We start from the raw sequence: 18,026 nt of genomic DNA, 5'->3' as shown, positions 1-18,026 counted from the left end.
TTGACATGCATTGATATCGCATTCGCGATTTCACGTCGAATACTTACCCCTCAATCTCGCGTGTAGTTATAGAAGAAACTATGGTATGTTTCTGCATGCACCTTAGCCTAGGGATGCGATTCTTTCCAGAAAAGATCGATTCTCGAATCGATCCGAATCGAGGCCTGAAAAATCGATTCACAAAAAAATAGAAGTCCAATAGATCGATTCTCTAAAAATCGATCTTTTCTTGATTTGATTTTTGAAGCTCGTATTTTCAATATTTAAATCCAATTATGGAAAAAATGAATCAAAATCCGCAGTTCGTATCGTACTATCAAATACTATTAGCGTAAGCGGGGCGGCACGATAAGAAGTTCTAATTACGAATTTCGACAAAAAAATAGTTGAAACTGAATCTCGATTCGGGATTCTCGATCTTCAATGTCGAAATATCGATTCACTAGATCGATTGCACTCTGAATCGATGTTATAAATTTGAATTCGATTATTGATCTGACCCTACCTGTCCTCAGCCCTTAAGGATGTCTTTAATTGGTCCGTCATGGATGTTCCACATGATAGATTGTCTGCAACACGTGACTCCATTTATTGCTAACGGGGACATGTTAGTCTGCAGTGGCGGACGAGACAACTAAGGTAGACTGTACGGTCAAGGACTTTAATAGATGAGCCACCATGAGACCTTTTGACAGTAAACGTCATAGTGACATTGCATTATTAACAATGAAAATCGTAATGACTTTTCCTTTGAAACTGTCCATGGTGGCTCATGATTAAAATCCTTGACCGTACCACTGTATCTACCTATGTACCTATAGCTATTAGCTAGCGCGCGTTAGGCTGCGTTCAGACACGGCGGGAATCGCTCGGTTTTAGCGCACCGTCTCTTTCTCAAGCGATACTCTAAACATACATACATACGCTCGGAAAACATAACCCTCCTTCGGGCAGTCGGGTAAAAAGAGACGGTGCGCTTAAAACCGCGCGATTCCCGCCGTGTCTGAACTTAGCCTTAACCATAACGCAAGCTAAGCAATCCTGTGTCGCAATAGCCCGTCCAAAATTCATTTCAGTACTTAGGTTAATAATCGTATTGTAAATATTAATTTCATGAACAAATCATGAAATCGTATGCCTAAAATATACTGAGCAGCAAAAAAAACTGATCCTCAAATGTATGCAGTAATAGGCAATTTTGTATGTAGTGGGCCAAATTTTGTGCCGTTGAGTAATTTACTGTGATTCTAAAACCAATGGAGTCGCTATTTGTAAAAAAAAAACTATTTTTGAAAAACAACGTTTAAATGCATAAGCTATTACAATTTATAGCTACATTGTTGTTTGCTGTACTGGTACTAATAGTGCGTAATGATTTTTAACATAATTTTTCAGCACACAATGCTCGATTATATTGTGGTATTTTATAGATAAGTACATCTTGTAATACACAATACGTACTTAGACTATGACTTAGAAATAAAAAGTAATAAACAGCGACTCCATGGATTCTAGAAACGCGCCGGTTCACCAGAAATCTTAGTTATAATATAATTAATATTATTTATGCCCTATGCAATCAATCAAGCACAACAGTTGAACCATGGTCTTTAAGATAAGGGTCTGCAAACATAGAAAAGCGATTAGAAATCGAGTTGCATGTGTTGTATTTGTATGTAGCCAGCGACTCCCAAGTGATAAAATTGCTACCAATAAACTTGAAATTAAGGTTAATAGAACAAAAGAACATAATTGTCATGAAATCTAAGCACTCGGTAGTATAATTGTGCGAACATACAATATAAATAACGCTATCTTGCTTGTTTATGATTATGTTTGACACTGAAGACTGAGTAACGCGTGTATTAATTCTAATGTTTACTTTTATTACCTCAATAACAATGGCGTTAATATTTTCCATCTGTCTTGCTTTTATGCCTATGATAGAAAGAGCCACGAAAATACAATACGTACTTTAAACGTACCTACTCGTGCTGACAAAGATAGGCCTAAAGGACTAACTGTTAATGAGGTGTACTTAATTTTTTTTCCGGCATCCTTTGGACACAGGTTTTTTCCGCGCCCGTGTTTGTTTTTTAATTCCATGATTGTTTTGTGCAGGCCTAATTAAAATAAAGGTATTTATATGAGTTTTATTCCATTTGCCAACATAATTATTTGTTTTTATGGCAGTAGGTACATTTGCTCAATGAAATCCAGATGAAACCTTAGATTTTTTTAAGCAAAAATTTTTCGCGGATTTGCGGAACGGGATTTATATAAGAATAGAAGTAGGACATCATTTCAATGAAATTTGGAACGAAGGAGTCGTGACATTATTATAGATGTAATAGATGGCTCCACACGCTATTCGAGGATGCAAACGTTGAACATTTTCGGGTAAGTTAGTCGGAGTCCCGTGGTTCAGTTAGTAGGTTGGCGCATATGCTAAGAGATGCGTAGGTATGCGACATGATCTGCGTAAAAGCACTGTATACATAGCTTCAAATGCCGTCCGGCGAACGTGAAAAAAAATTAAATTCGTTTTCAGTCTTACCATCATAATTATCAACCAGCTTACGTGAAAAAAAAAAACTATTGAATAAATTCCTTTATTCTTCTAATCCGAAAAAAAAAATTCAAGTACAATACCTAATCAACTAATCCTTCTGTCGAGCTTGTAATAATATTAAATAATCAGTTAATGTGATAAATGTTTGTACTTTTGTAACATAGTGTTTTCGTTCGGGTTTTTCTTTGGAAAAAAAAACTTTGACGTAAATAATATGTCTTATGAGTAAGCCTATAATAAACGTCGTATATTTATATAAAAAATTATAATAAACGCAGTAGATTTATATAAATCTGTATATGCAGTTTCACGAGTTAATTGATTCTCCAGGGCGAGACTTTGAAGTGGATTTATTTCCAGTGGAAATAAGGTTCTTTTCACCAAATGTCATCATTTTGCAAGCATTATTCAAGCTACCCGGAAATTACAATGCAAATATCACCCTCTCACTTCAAAACAGATATTTTTGTAAAGTACCTATGCATGCTCAATGGTTTACCAGTAGAACTTTTGCAGTGAAGATAATTGTACACCGCTTTAATCAATGGTGCGAAAAAAGTAATTTATAATTTTAGGTTAGAACTATTTGAAGGTAAACTAACCGTAAACATAACTTTTGACGGCTTAATCTCATCCTCCCCTCAGTACACACGACATGTGTTGTAAGATTGTCTTTGCGTGAAAACGTAACATTTTGCATGTGGATTTCTATCTCCGTCTGCTCTTCTCTATTAAACAAGATTTTTTTCTTAACTTCAGCTCGTAAATCAGTAGCTTCGTCTAATACGCGCCAGATTCCAAGAACACCCTCTTTCGTATTGATATCTGAGTACAAACAGACGGGACCCTAATATAATGTGTTTACACTAGCATTGCCTTCTGTTTGCATATCGTAATGTTATCTATAATGTGAAGGAGTGCCCAGTAGGTGATAACTACTCAATGTGCGAGATAACGCGGCAGTAATAGCTGATTCAAATTAGTACTACCAATGTGGAGGCAGACTATAGACTTTAGTTAATAAGTAAATAATATAGAATGTTTTGTTGTACTCTGTAAAAGTGTTTATCTGTGCAGAGTCCTTGACTGAGACTGAAGCTAACAAAACGCTTATAGACTCGTCTTTGTGTATTTTGTGTGAAAGTGCCTGGATTTGAAGATGTCGGAAGACAGCAAGCCTTTGATCCTGTGAGTTTACTTGCACGTTTTCTAATGTTATCTAATGATGTAGAATCGAAAAAATATTGAGAATTCTTCGTCTTAAATTTAAGAGTTACACTCTTGTAGGAGGCGTAACTGGCACTCCGCTCGGCCTTCAACCAGAATTATATGAACTAAAACTAATTATCTTAATATTCATGATCAAATGCGAGAGATAGCTAGCGCAAAATTCTCCCTAGTGTTACCGCTTCCGTAAATCAACAAATCATCACAAGCGTTTCTTTCCAGTGATTTCGGTACTTTTTAGTTCACGGATATGAACCTCCGAATTCCAATTCAACAACTGAAATTATGTTATGATATGCAAACACACGAGTAATATTTACCTCGACGTTTCAACCGGTCACGAGTAGACTGAAGTGTACGGTGTCAAGTTTGCCTATGAGTGAAAATCACGAAAGGTTAAAACGTTATATGATATGAAAGATCAAGAAGTTGGGACTTCTGGTTTGATTCTACAGGCTCCTTTCTATCATTGATCGACTAAAAAGAATCGGACTTCACCTATAGTTGTCTTGTCAGTATCCCTAAAATTCACACAAAGTGGTTTCGTTCGTCCTTAGCTAAGGGTTGGAGCTTGCTGCCTGGTTCAGTTTTACCTGATTACCTGAACTAATATGTGACAGTCTTCAGGTTAATGTTAATGAGCATTTAGGCATTAGGGAAGCGTGCTCCATATTAGGCCACACCTTTGCTTACCATCAGGCGTGAATTGTGGTAAATGCCTGTTTGGCATAAAGAAGTTGATGTATTTAAGGAAAATTGTGTCAGTAAATGACATAACAAGACAAGGTTACAGAATGCGTTTGCATCAATTATTGCACTCAAATGCGTATCTTACACGTGCATGTCTTGTGTATTCTAGGATCTAAGGGAAGAATTATGAATAAAATTAACATTATTTATTGCGGGAACCATGAAGAAATGAGGACAGCTATATATCATTAGGTTCCGTTTCCACCAGAGATGTGCGAGGATGTGTTGCGAGGAATGTATTTTTCATTAACCAACCAACCCCACTCAGCTGTTTCCACTAGATATGTGCTGTACGAGGTTAGGTAAATGAAGCGTTTCTATTGTATCATGAAAAACACATTCCTTGCAACACATTCTCGCACATCTTTGGTGGAAACGGAGCCTTAGGTTCGGCATGAAGCGGAAGTAGTGGAAACCGGGAACGTCAGCAATTTTAAGAGCGTTTATACCTGCTGAGCTGGCAACGTTGCATTTTTGTTAGTTTTTCTCGATTATTCCATAAAAGTCTATAACAAATAATTATTGGAGTAGACACATTAACTTATATATTAAGAAGTGTTCTATCAGAAAACATTTTTAATTTTCATATTTTTATGGAATAATCGAGAAAACTAACAAAAATGCAACGTTGCCAGCTCAGCAGGTATAAACGCTCTTAACCTGTCCTCTCCCAGAGGCACAAATTTGTGCCCAAATTCCTTTGATCCTGTTATCCTGGGAGATGACAGATTAAGAGATCGAAGATATATTTAGGGCTTTTTTCACCACTATTACTGATAAAGTGTCTGATAATTTATCCCAAACAATGTTTGATTAATGTTGAATTTTCCAGAGGCGTGTGATAAGGCTAAGGTTAAGATAATTACAAGCCATAAAACAATGATAATTTATCCCGCAAATATTTTATGTGCTAGATAGATATCAAACAATATATCTGCAATTATTAAAGCAGGCGGTCATAACTATTACTAACCGGACTTCAAAAAAAGATGAGGTTCTATGTTCCATTTCTTCGTCAGTTGTGGATCGATATTCATTTTTTTTATCTGAAAGAGTGGATCACAGGAAAATCAGAGGGATATTGAGGAATATTGTATTTAGGCATACTTATAATGATATTGTGTAGTAACTTGTGGAGTTATTTTTTAATTTAATCTTCAAAATTTTTGCGCAGAATATACAAATTTAACCTATCATTGTTTGACGGCATACCTAATACTTATATTAGAATAACTTGCCATCAGTCGTTTGAAATTTCAACACGGTTTACAATCGTATGAAATATTTATTGAAAAATATTATGCAAATGATAATCCGTAAATATTGGCATAGCCTGACGCCTGGGCGACGAGTCAAGCACGAGTGAATTTTAATGTGTTGCCGATTAGCCACACACCTGTTTCTTTTATTTGGAATTCTTTGCATGCGGCCGGAGTTATTTTGTAGTAAAATATGTAAATGTTTTTTTTTAACAATATGTTTATTATGGTATTGTGATTTATAGGAGCTTAAGAAGGTGCTTTTGACGTGATAGATAAATGATTTTCCTTGAAAACGGTTTTCATGTTTGAGATAAAAAAAGTGTTTAATTTACAAATTAAGTGTTACTGTGAAATGTAAATTGTTTTTTTTTATTCGACTGGATAGCAAACGAGCAAGCGGGTCTCCTGATGGTAAGAGATCACCACCGCCCATAGACACCTGCGACACCAGGGGGATCGCAGATGCGTTGCCAACCTAGAGGCCTAAGATGGGATACCTCAAGCGCCAGTAATTTCACCGGCTGCCTTACTCTCCACGCCGAATCACAACAGTGCAAGCACGATGCAGCAAGATGCTGGTAGCAATCCGGGCGGACCTTGCACAAGGTCCTACCACCTGCATATTGCATTCTATTATTTTTTTAAACAATTAAATGCTAACAATAAACATATTATCATTTCCATTAAAAAAATTACGTAGCAGCCCCAGTGCTTTACATGTTTATTTTGGTAGTTTTTTTACACCGTTTCTAGAATCCATGAAGTATTTTTTAAGAATATTTTTCGGAGTATTATTATTATTATTATTTATAATGCACAGGCAGCTTATAGCTGATGCGTGCATATCATTGTTCACTTGTGTAATTGTCTTCAAAGTACTTATCAAGTCTGTTTTTAAAAGTATTCACTGAAGGTGCACTGATCACTGTCTCGGGCAAACTGTTCCACTGTTTCACGACGCGGTTGCCCAGGAAATGGCACCTGGGGTTGCTTGTACTTAGAGTGCGTTAAATGACAAAAAGTATGATTTATTTAAATAATATTTCGAATAGTGCCAGTTTCGTTTTAAACGTGCATGTGGTTCAAATATGCAAATGCATCACATAATCAGTCATATAATAGTAGTTCTAAGCGTATTACTTGGTGATTATAATAATCGATACAATATCAAAAAATAAAAAGCACAATGTGTATCGTAAATATTAGTTTAATAAAACTGGTATGTATTATTCAAATAAAAGAAACTCGCATTAAGAAATCTATTATAAAATAACGCAGGTCTCTCCCAAAAACTCCTAGTTTGACTTTAATTTTTTAAATAATTTATTTTAATTTTCGACTCCATAGATGTTAAAACCTCAGTATGTTAACAAATGTTCCAGCCCTGTGCACTACATATACACCACAGCATATCCAGTGAGCATAAGAGGTGGTTTCATTAAGTGAGGCACTTTTGATGAATGTGTGCTTTTTTTATTCATTCAAGCTAAAACGGCCTTATGAGTTTGGATGAAATTTAGTATGTTGATAGCTGTAGATAGGTGGGTCGGGCTAATTTTATCCTGATATTCCCATGGCATCTGGATTTAACAATATAAAATCCAATAATCTAAACCACTGAGTAAAGTTATGACATTTTGCACGGGTGCTCTAGGGGGTAGGTACAACCTCAACGAAGAAAAGTTTTGAATCCTTTCAACTGTACATAATCTTTCACCTTACTTGTTGTTTAAAGTCGCTGATATTTCACAGGGCTTGCTCCAGTCAGGTTTGAGATTCTCCGAAGGCACGGCGTGAGCGTGTGGTTCTTTTTTAGGGTCCCGGCTGATTTCTGGGAAGTTTCAGAAATCTGGCTTGTCCAGTTATGTTCCTTCGTTTTTTTTTATCGAGATTTATCGAGTCATGTTTAATATTACCTACTCAAGTTTATATCTGAAGAATTTTTGGGTAGTATCTCGAGATTTTGAATCCATGGTGCATTATCTACAAAACCTATATTAGTACATTGTGTTTTAAGGGCGGTAAATAAGGAATTACGAACGAGAGTCTATTAGAATTAATGAGTCGATGTTCGTAATTCTAGTACCGCCCGTGCGACATACAATGTTTTTCATCACATTTGCGAGTAAAATTATATTTGTAAAAGAAAAACTAATATTTTTTCAAAATTGCCGATACCGCTAACTGCGCTCTTGGCAGCGCCAGCTCCCCGTGCACGCAGCAGCAGCACGCCATGCGGTAACAAACTCATTTACCGACCTTGGGCTTCATGGCATGAAAATTAGTACGGGCAATGACTCATTTACCGACCACGGGTTTCATGACAAGCACATTAAGGTCGAGGGTTTTATTTGGGGGTTGCAACCAAGGTAGCCTGCATGTTACGACACTGCACGAGCAAGTGTGATGAAAAATATTATATAGGCGTGTCAGAGTTCGCATACTTTTCGCTGTATGTACTGTAATGTTTGTCCGAATCATTGTTTGGCATAATTTTTTTCGAACTGAAACCTTTTATTTTTCTGATTTTTTTAAAATATTTTTATTCAAATGTATGATTGTATGTCGCATGGACTGAATTACGAACATCGATAATTCAATCCCTGTTCTAATAGACTCTCGTCGAATTTTTATCACCGCTTACACTGTACTAATGTTCAAGGTGATATTGGACATGTACTGATGTTTGTCCGAATAATTCGGAGCACACTTTTGACAGAAAGCATTCGCGATTGATCATGTTTTTCGTGTCCACCGAATATTAATAAATTTAGTAGAAAAGAAAAAATATTTGGTCCTGGCGCTTCGCCGGCCGCTGCCGCGGCACGCTCGCTACGCTCGCTCGGCTCGCGCATTGTGGTCACAATTGGACCTAACACAACCTAACACAAATCTATGGTCATTCGATTCGATTGGATTCCGATTATAACGACGTACAATAACAGGCCGAGCAAAAATTTGGACACCCTAATAATGCACGACCTAATATTGTACGACTTGATATTATAATACAAATAAAATAGGTACAAATACAAAATGAGTTCGTATTATCAGGTCGTACAGTGATGGCTGAGCAGTATAGGGTCGAGCATTACTGGTCCCCGGTTATTCTATAGTATCTATAGGTTTGTATTATAACAATTCTGAACAATTAATGGATTCAAAGAAAAAATAGTTATGACATACGATCATTCGAACAACATTACAGTATGTTTGACTAGCGAAAAGTATGCGAGCCGATATGGACCCTTGTTTCATCTATAGACCTTCCTTTTGAATTAATGTATCTATCTCGTATCTATTGATGAAAACTACATTAAAACCATACTATAAGGACAGACGGACATATGGCGGGAAGCCACGTTTTATATTATTAACAGAAATAGTATTTCAAGCTCAGCGTATGCTACAAAAATCAAGCGTAATTAACTCATTTGTTAAAATTATTCTAATTAAATTTGGGATTGCCTTGCATCAAGTTTGTGATTTAACTTCAACAAAGTCCAAAATGGAAAAAAAGGAAAACAGGAAAAAAAAGGAAAAAAGGAACAAAGGAAAAGGAAATACGATTGTGATTTCAAGCGTGTTTAGATAATAAGGCCTCTGGCTGGACTTAATAATTTTGTAGAACTTGACTAATGCGAATAACGGCGTGTCCAGACTGAACAACAACTTGGTTTTGCTGTCGCAGAGAAAGAGCCTTATCTTGTGTATCCTCTGAACGGTTGAATAATCCGGTTACGTTGTTGTGACATGAATAAAAGTGTGATCACATTAAAGCGGAGCCAGTCCTCCGTTACGTTACGTTGAGATGTTAATGCAGTCGTTCTGTAACGGTCCTAAAATGCTATATTATATATGTTATCTAAGAGTTAAATTATCAAAGGATTTTGATAATTTTTAAATTGGGTGCACTCAAGGGAGTTCGTTGACTTTATTCCGGCCTTAATAAGGCCACGATATCATTGATTATTTAACAGTAACATTCCGCGGTCTTGATGTCTACGTATCGGCAAACAATATTGATAAGCAAAGGAATAAAAAAAAAAAGATTTTAAAATGTATGATAGTGTATACCATGCCCATATCATAGTATATACCTACCCATACATTGCAGAGCCCGCTGAGCCTCTGATTCAAGTTTTTTTTTTACATAAACCGGACTCGTGACGTGACGGATCTTTATCTCACCTGATGAAAAGTTCAGATGAGGCCAAAAGTGTATCTCACTGGTTAATTTTCACTGTTGGTGTGGTTTATTTTTGGTACATAATCTTTTCAGGATGGTAATTTTTCATCATATTTAACCTCGTAAGGCCCAACGTCCTAAATTTAAGGCATTCGTCAAAGCTAATGTCAAACTTCACTAATTGACATTAAGTTTCAAATTCTAATGATCAAAATTTGACGTGGGCCTTACGAGGTTCAATGAGACAAAACGCTAAAAAATACCCTTTCATATTTATAAATGAGGTAATAACTTAACAAACAAAAAGTTGGAAAAACCCCGACATTGTCACTTCAAAGTTAAATATCTCAAAAATGGCTTAACAGATTTTGATAAAACATGTCTAAGAACCATCGCTAGAAAACCTGCTTTCAAATAAAAAAAAACGCATTCAAATCGGTTCACCCGTTTAAGAGCTACGATGCTACAGACAGACACATAGCGGTCAAACGTATAACACCCAATAGGGTTAAAAAAATCAACCGAATATAGAACCTTGTCATCTTTTGACGTCTGTTCAAATAGCTTACGAGACACTTAAAGCTGTAGTGCTGTGCAAACATCCGTTTAACTTTTTTTATGTACATAGGTCCTGCTATATCTTAGAACGATTCAAATAATCGCAAACATGGAGAGTTCAGTTAAACATACAAAGATAAGAAGTAAGTATGCGAGAAGCATCGTTCACAACATAATGGTTATTGATACGGGTGCAAAAAGCGCAGCGCAATTCCCATCGAATGTCGGTGATCTCTAAAAAATCGGCCAAATGCGAGTCTGAATTACGCTAGTTCCGTACAAATTTGTAGGTTGTAGGCGTAGTGTTATTCCCACCTGTTACCACCAATTTTACCAGTGGTAAAAGCTGGGATTTTTTCCCCCATCTTTTACCACTAAACTACTCAACTACTGGGAAAAAAACCAGTAGTTACCACTAAAGCAATTGGTATTAGATAAAATTACTCCGCAAATATTAAATAGAATATAACCTTTTTTTTAATATGTTGACAATAAACTGCTGAAAATTAAAGTGAATGTGGTGGTAACTAATTGGATTTTTTCCCATCTCATTACTGAAGAAATTGGTGGTAACTACTGGGAAAAAAAATCTCAGTTGTAGTGGTAACAGATGGGAATTTTTATTCCCATTAGTTACCAGTGGTAAAAGATGGGAAAAAAGTTCCCAACTGTTACCACTGATATCAAATTGGTGGTAACAGGTGGGAATAACCCAACAGACATGACAAGTTAAGATTTTTAGACGCGTCTTATCGTTTGCGCTATAAGAGATTGGTACCTTTAAAGTTTCTGGTACAACCGAAAGTACCCTGAAGGTTTTCAGTCACGGCAATGATCTCGCCGGAAGACCAGCGCTGACTCGGGCGGCGCTGAGGCGGGACCATTTCGGGCACACAACATGAAATAAATAAATATCATGGGGCACTTGACACCAATTGACCTAGTCCCAAACTGAGCAAAGCTTTTACTATGAAGACTAGGCAACGGATTAACATACTTATATAGATAAATACATTCTTAAATACATATTAAACATCCAAGACCCGAGCACAAACATTCATATGTTAATTCAAATTCATACAAATATATGCCCCGGCCGAGGATCGAACCCGGGACCTCAAGCTTCGTAGTCAGGTTCTCTAACCCCTTGGGCTTTTTGTGTCTCGAATTTTTTTTCACTTTTTTATTTGTATTTTATTGAATTGACGGCCTCAGTTATAAAAGTTACAATGCTCGGGATTGACTTAAATTTGGTACGGATATAGATAGGCATAATACAACAATAAGAAATGGATGTAAAAAAAGTTTAAAGATTCCGTTCATACTTAGATACATAGTTATAATAATAATAATTAATCCATTTATTTCGGCAACTTGGTCCATACAATAAATAAATACCCTATAGACTAACATGAAATTATAAATAATCAATTATAATTTAGTGACAAAACGGTGTGAATTGAGTCACCGTCCCCGACATAGCATTCATCTGCGCCTCTGCGGCATCATGCCCCTTAAGGTAAACGTTCACTTGTCGGTATCGTACGCATCGGACGCATCGCACGCAACGGATCGTAGTATTCTTTGTATAGAAACTCATATAAGTGCGTCCACCTGTCCGCATCGTAAGCATCGCACATTTCTATACAAAGCAACAAATCCGATACGTCCGAAGCGTACGATGCGGATAAGTGGACGCCTACCTTTAAGCGCCGGAACACGACGTCTTTCGGCCAGAAGGCAGCACTGGCGATGTTTATAAACATTTATAACTTATAGATATATGAGCGTATTAAATTAGGCACTTGGTCGTCTATTCATTATTTTATAGATGGAAAAAGCCGGACAAAAACAAGTTACAAAACAACGTTAACCATGACGGCCTCATTAGTATACGCTAAAAAACCGCATACCTCATTGATCGCAACGAGGTTTTGCTAAAGAAATCTAATGCAGGCTAAGTCTGAGGTCAGCGTTATTAAAACCAAGGCATAGCGTTATCATTTCTAAAAGTGGGCACACTTTTGGTCTCAGCCCTAGCTTCATACTATACTGTAGGTACAGATGTAGTGACTAATGTTTTGCCATCGTATTTTGTAGTCAAGTTTGTATTTATCTTGCTTTCTCAACTAGCTTACTGAAGTTTACTGGAGCTAATTGAGATAGCCAGATAAATACGAACTTATTCGACAAACTACAATGGAAACTTACGTACAGTCAACAGCACCAATATCTGACACAACAAGCGTGCATAAATATCTGATACGAATCTATTTCTAGGGCCGGAAGGACGTGTCAGATATTTTTGCACGCTCCGCTGTGGCAGATATTAATGCTGGTGACTGTACGTGTACGTATGGCAACGTAGGTACTTGATTATTTTTTATTTATTATATAAATCAAAGCTTGGCAATGCATGTGATCGAACGAAAAAACAATTTACAAGTTAAAATTACATAACAGAGTTGCAAAAGCTTAAAATTCAAGATTAAATAGAGAATGTGACGTCAGACGCAAGTAGAGCCATACCTACTGCATAGAGAAAAGCATTTTAGAAAGCGAACAATATTAGGAATTGCAATCCTGCAACATTTTCAATTCGGCAATCTGTATCTGATTTATTAGATGTTGTTGCCTTACTTAATTGTAAATTTGTAACCCATGTGCGTAGCATAGTTGCTGATAGCAAGTCATTAGCGCTTAAAGTACCTACATTCGTGACAGCGCGATTATTTTGCCAAAATATAAATTTACCGGATCCGGACACCACGTATATATTAATGCCGGATCCGCTGGATTACCGGATCCGGTTTTCCGGATTGCAATCCCTAGAGAAGATATCAAGATTTTTCAAGAAATCACTATAATTTAATTTTCAAGCCATTTTTTTCTTTGTTAAAGATTGATTGGCTGTATATTTTTATGATAATATATAGGATATGGCAAAGGGGGTTGCGACCCTGCCGCGCACCGCACCGCATAGTTGTCCAGTCTCCTCGTCCGAGTTTCCTCACTGGCTGTGACCCAAGGGTCGGAAAAACGCCCGTATTTTCAAAAACCTAAACTTGTTTCTTGTAGCCTTACTTTGTTACAATATGCGTTAATCCTTTAACTGAACCATCCTGTGAAGAAAATTTTCCGACTGGGTCATGCATGAAGTATCCTTTTTATCTATTTCTATCAGGATCACTTGCATGGTTCAGGGTTAAAAATGATATCATAAACCCTGTATTAAGAGTGATAGTTCCGTACATTTGACAATGATGCTACTTAAACTTGATCCTGGGTTAGCTGATCCGCGTAGTAGTAGTCCGCCTTTTAAAGAGTAACAACATGACCCGCATGACTAACTGACAGATACAGGATGTAGTGAATTTCATTCAAATTGTCAAAATTCGGAACGCACGACTACTTCCGAATGCTGCCGACGTGTCTATGAAATATTGTATTAAACCCTTAATAAGACCCTATTTATTGGAGCATACTACCACGGAATCAAAAGCAGCTATCGAATACATATCTGGCAAAGAATATTTTTAAAGCTAGTCGTATTTTTAATAATTACAATGGAAATTGTGACGTATAATGAGATAAATAAGGTTTAGTTTCCAACTCAATGCAAGTGGTCGCTAAATCGCCTCTACCTTATTAAGGGTTAATTAGTGAAATATTTGTATTAAGTAAATATGGTAGTTTATTTATTAGTGACAAAAGTGAAACCACGATTTTGAAGTATATCACATTGAGGGATTATAACAAAAAAAAAAATCAAATAAATATGTGGGAGGCCTCTCATAGACCTCCAGTTGCTTCGGAAGTGTCCTACATCCTCCGTTAACCTGCGGCTTTAACTAGCTAGGTCCATCTCTTTGGTGGACGTCCTACGCTGCGCTTGCCGTTTCCATTCGAGAACTTTTCGGCCCCAACGGCCATCTGTTCCGTTCTATATGAGCCAGTGAGTACGCCAGTCGGTGTCCAGTCTGCAGCTATACAGCAACAACTCTTGTTTCTTTATTTATTACTTAACCATAGCTTATTCGTTAACTTTTAATTGTATTATCTGGTTAAGAGTTGCGCGAATTGCGTGATCTTTCGTGATCACTATTAGGTCTATAAACTATACTAGTCACATGCAAAGATGCAGTTATTACGTTAGTTAGTGTTACATTGTATGTTACCGTTTTGTCGTACCGTGTCGTGTGGCCCACTGTACTAATTCTAGTTAAATCACGGCCAAGTGTAGGTTAGGTACAATGGATCACGCGAAGTTCCTTTATATGTTGTAAGTTTTTGTAATTTTATTGTTGCAAAAATTAAATATAGTCAAGTTTGGCACAAAAATCGAACGCTTGCCTTGTCCAGTTTACGCTGGCATGTTCCTAGTAATTCTGAAATGTAGGTGATTTTCATTAAGAAATAAATCTATCAAGGTATCTATCAACCTGTTCCCTTAGGTGCAAAGACTGTCTAACGAGACCGTTCTTCGACCCAATAAGAGCTCGGCAGGCACCAATAGGACCTACACGTAAACAATAAACAAGTCTGTCGTAAACACACCAATCACATAAAACGCGTGTTTACCGTGTTTATACTGTTAACATAAATTGGAATCCATCATTTTTACAATGTATGGTAATTGGATAACCATTACAGGTTAATAGAGATAGATAGGCTTTCTGTAGCATTACTCGTAAATTTTTTAGTACATTTAACCGACGTAACAAGTGTAGGTAACGCGTCAGAAAGGAACGTTGTTTGACGCGGTTTGTGGGTGCCACTCGAGGATTTTTCCCTCAACGATTATCATCGATATGCCATTGGATATTCTTCTAGCTATGTATATTTAACTTGAAACATATGTAAATACGAAATTGTAGTACTGTTCATTTATTTCCCTCTATTGTTGTAAATGTAAATTATTTGTAGAAATCACGCTTAGCAACGGCATCGCGGGATTCTAAGTCGGTTCTCATGGCTTACTCCATAGTTTCGTCAACACTTTACGTAAACTTTACGTTAGAGACCTTTACTGAGACCTCTGCGGCATAGGCTAAGAACCCAAGGTTGACGACGCTTTGGGAATGCATCTGTCGTCCTATATGAATGTCGGTACGTGCCTTGCCTTAGTTGATTTGCTTGCTCTCGTCGACTTTAGGATTTAGAAATAAAACTAAATAAGTACTAGGTAGTTATTATTGCACAACTGGCATGTGCGATGTGCAAATACAAGGTATTCATTACTAAACTGAAAACCTCATAGATTAAATGAATTTCGAAATACTTAGAGGTGCGAGCTGGGTTTCAACCCGCGATTCTCTGCTTGAGAAGCCATAGGTCAAAACACCAGGCCACCAGGCTTTGTTAGCGGCAGGATCGGCCATTGTGGTGTTCTTTGGGAGTACCCATGACCAGCAGTGGACTTCTTTCGGCTGTTGATGGTATCAAACTCAAACTCACAACATTTATTGACAACAAAAATATATATTGTATTGTCTATAACCAGCGCATTTCGCTTCCAGGTTCAAAGATGGCAAGGCGTCCTATGGCACAGACAGCCCCGCTAAAGGGCGTCGGGTGATATTCTGCGTGCACGGCAACCCCTCCACCGGCTGCTGCGCCGTCATAGAGAATGGGGGCGACGAGCCGGCGAGGAATGGGAGTATCACTGAAGTCGAGAGTAAGTTGCCCTCTGATCACCTCAAAACTCTTCATGTTTTTAAGAAAATTCAGTTTTGATCCTTCAAAACATCGAAAGCCGAGACAGTGACTAGTACAAATCGGGTATGACTCCTGTGCCAAAGAACCGTCGGGTTATACTCGTGTTTTACCAGAAACTGTCGGTTTTCGATGACAGGTTGAGTATTCGAGAATTTTGACCATTTTCATTACCATTCCACGTTATAAGTAAAAACGCAAAGACAAGTTGCAAGAATTTTGATTACGCCGCCCTAGATTTAGGATATTGCCTTTACAATTTTGTATTTAGTTATTTGTGAATGTAGGTACGGTACAGTGGGAGTAGGAAAAACCTTTGTCAGTTATTAAATTGATTCCTTTATACAGTCATTGACTCTTAGTACGTTTTGAAACCTTAAGTAGACAAGGGCATATCAAATTATACTTACTTGACACGATAATAAGGATCAAAATAGTATGCATGTCTAACATTATATCTAGTTTCATATTAATACCAAACCTTTTTAATTAACAGCGTCGTAAGAGTTTGAATCAAATAATGTTCTATTTAATTGCCAGTGTTTGTCAGTGCCAAGGTGTAGTGGTAGGGTGGCTATGGTCACCTTTAAACAAGATTATGTTTAGTAGGTTGACAGTTTGATGCAGTATGTCATACTCAATTGGTAATGCAGATTATCGCTCATACTGAGCAAAGGAAAATAGATCTTAAAGTGACATTCCTTTTTTTTTACTTCGACTGTACACTACACCTAACTTACGAATCTTTCATTCTCCGGGTTGTCCAACGAAAATGTTCTCTTTACGGTACTGCTGAACCACTTTGACTGATGGTGTGGTGGTAGACTTATGTTTCCAAATCGTCACTTTAAAAAAAAATCGTATCTGAAATCAATGTGTCAACAAAATTGAACCTTGATATAATGTGCACAAAGTCCACTCGGAAAAATGATCTATTTTGAGGTACGAGTTTTTTTTAAAGTAGTGACGATATGTTGATCGGTATTCAAAGTGTACAGTTAACAAACTGATTCATTTACCCGGGTGGAAACTTTCAATTATCAATTGCACTATAATTTTCTTGACAAAAGTATGGTATAGCAACATGGCATTAGAAGCACAAAGGTTCCACCCTGACCCTGGTACATGATTCAGTTTGTTAGACTAGACCAAAGACGATTTTAATCAAAAGTTTCGAAAAAAAAAACGCATTCATTATTATAAAAAAGGTGGAGACCGCACAGTACGAGACCGAAGTAAGAGAGTGAGAGATACTAGGTATATTGTAGCAAAAAGAACAGCGCTCGTGTAAAATTATCTTCAAGTTTTGAACATGAAACTACCGTGAGACTCACTCATATTATGATATTGTAACGAATAACTCACGTCTTAAACCGAGTTTAGCTCGACATGTAAGAAGGGCTACGAAATAGCCCGAAACATGACGAGCTTAACTCGGTTTAAGACGTCAGTTATCCGTTACAATATCATTTAATATCTTCAAGTTTGTTTGAGATTTGATCAAATTCCAGTTCAATGTTTATGTTCGTGCGAATATATAGGTTTTCGTGACCCGTGTGAACGCATTGTTTGAGAAAACTCAGCTCCGATTACATACGCCGTGTGCAGTATTTTACGTGTTGGATTATACAATAATTTAAATACGAAAACAAATGACTGCGCGTGCGGCGCACTTGTATTTTTTTAATGTAAGTTGTCATTGCTCATTATTATTTCGATAGACGCGCGAAAGTTTTTATTTTTATACTACCCT

The 18,026-nt window shown here is 37.1% G+C and overlaps 1 protein-coding gene across 2 annotated transcripts in view; it reads left to right on the top strand.

The window, feature by feature from the left end:
- Positions 1 to 18,026, top strand: part of LOC141437715 (proton-coupled zinc antiporter SLC30A2-like) — a 40,478-nt gene that overhangs the window by 4,998 nt on the left and 17,454 nt on the right. The window contains exons 1-2 of one of the 2 annotated variants that reach the window (XM_074101190.1): positions 3,470 to 3,760; positions 16,078 to 16,235. In XM_074101190.1, the coding sequence (XP_073957291.1) occupies positions 3,732 to 3,760; positions 16,078 to 16,235 (187 nt within the window). In that variant the 5' untranslated portion in view covers positions 3,470 to 3,731. Of the gene's footprint in view, positions 1 to 3,469; positions 3,761 to 16,077; positions 16,236 to 18,026 lie in introns of those variants that run through there. The other variant, XM_074101189.1, reaches the window with a different exon arrangement.

Source organism: Choristoneura fumiferana, chromosome 18 (genome assembly GCF_025370935.1).
Source record: "Choristoneura fumiferana chromosome 18, NRCan_CFum_1, whole genome shotgun sequence".
NCBI lineage: Eukaryota > Metazoa > Arthropoda > Insecta > Lepidoptera > Tortricidae > Choristoneura > Choristoneura fumiferana.
This window is presented reverse-complemented; position numbering and strand designations above follow the sequence as displayed.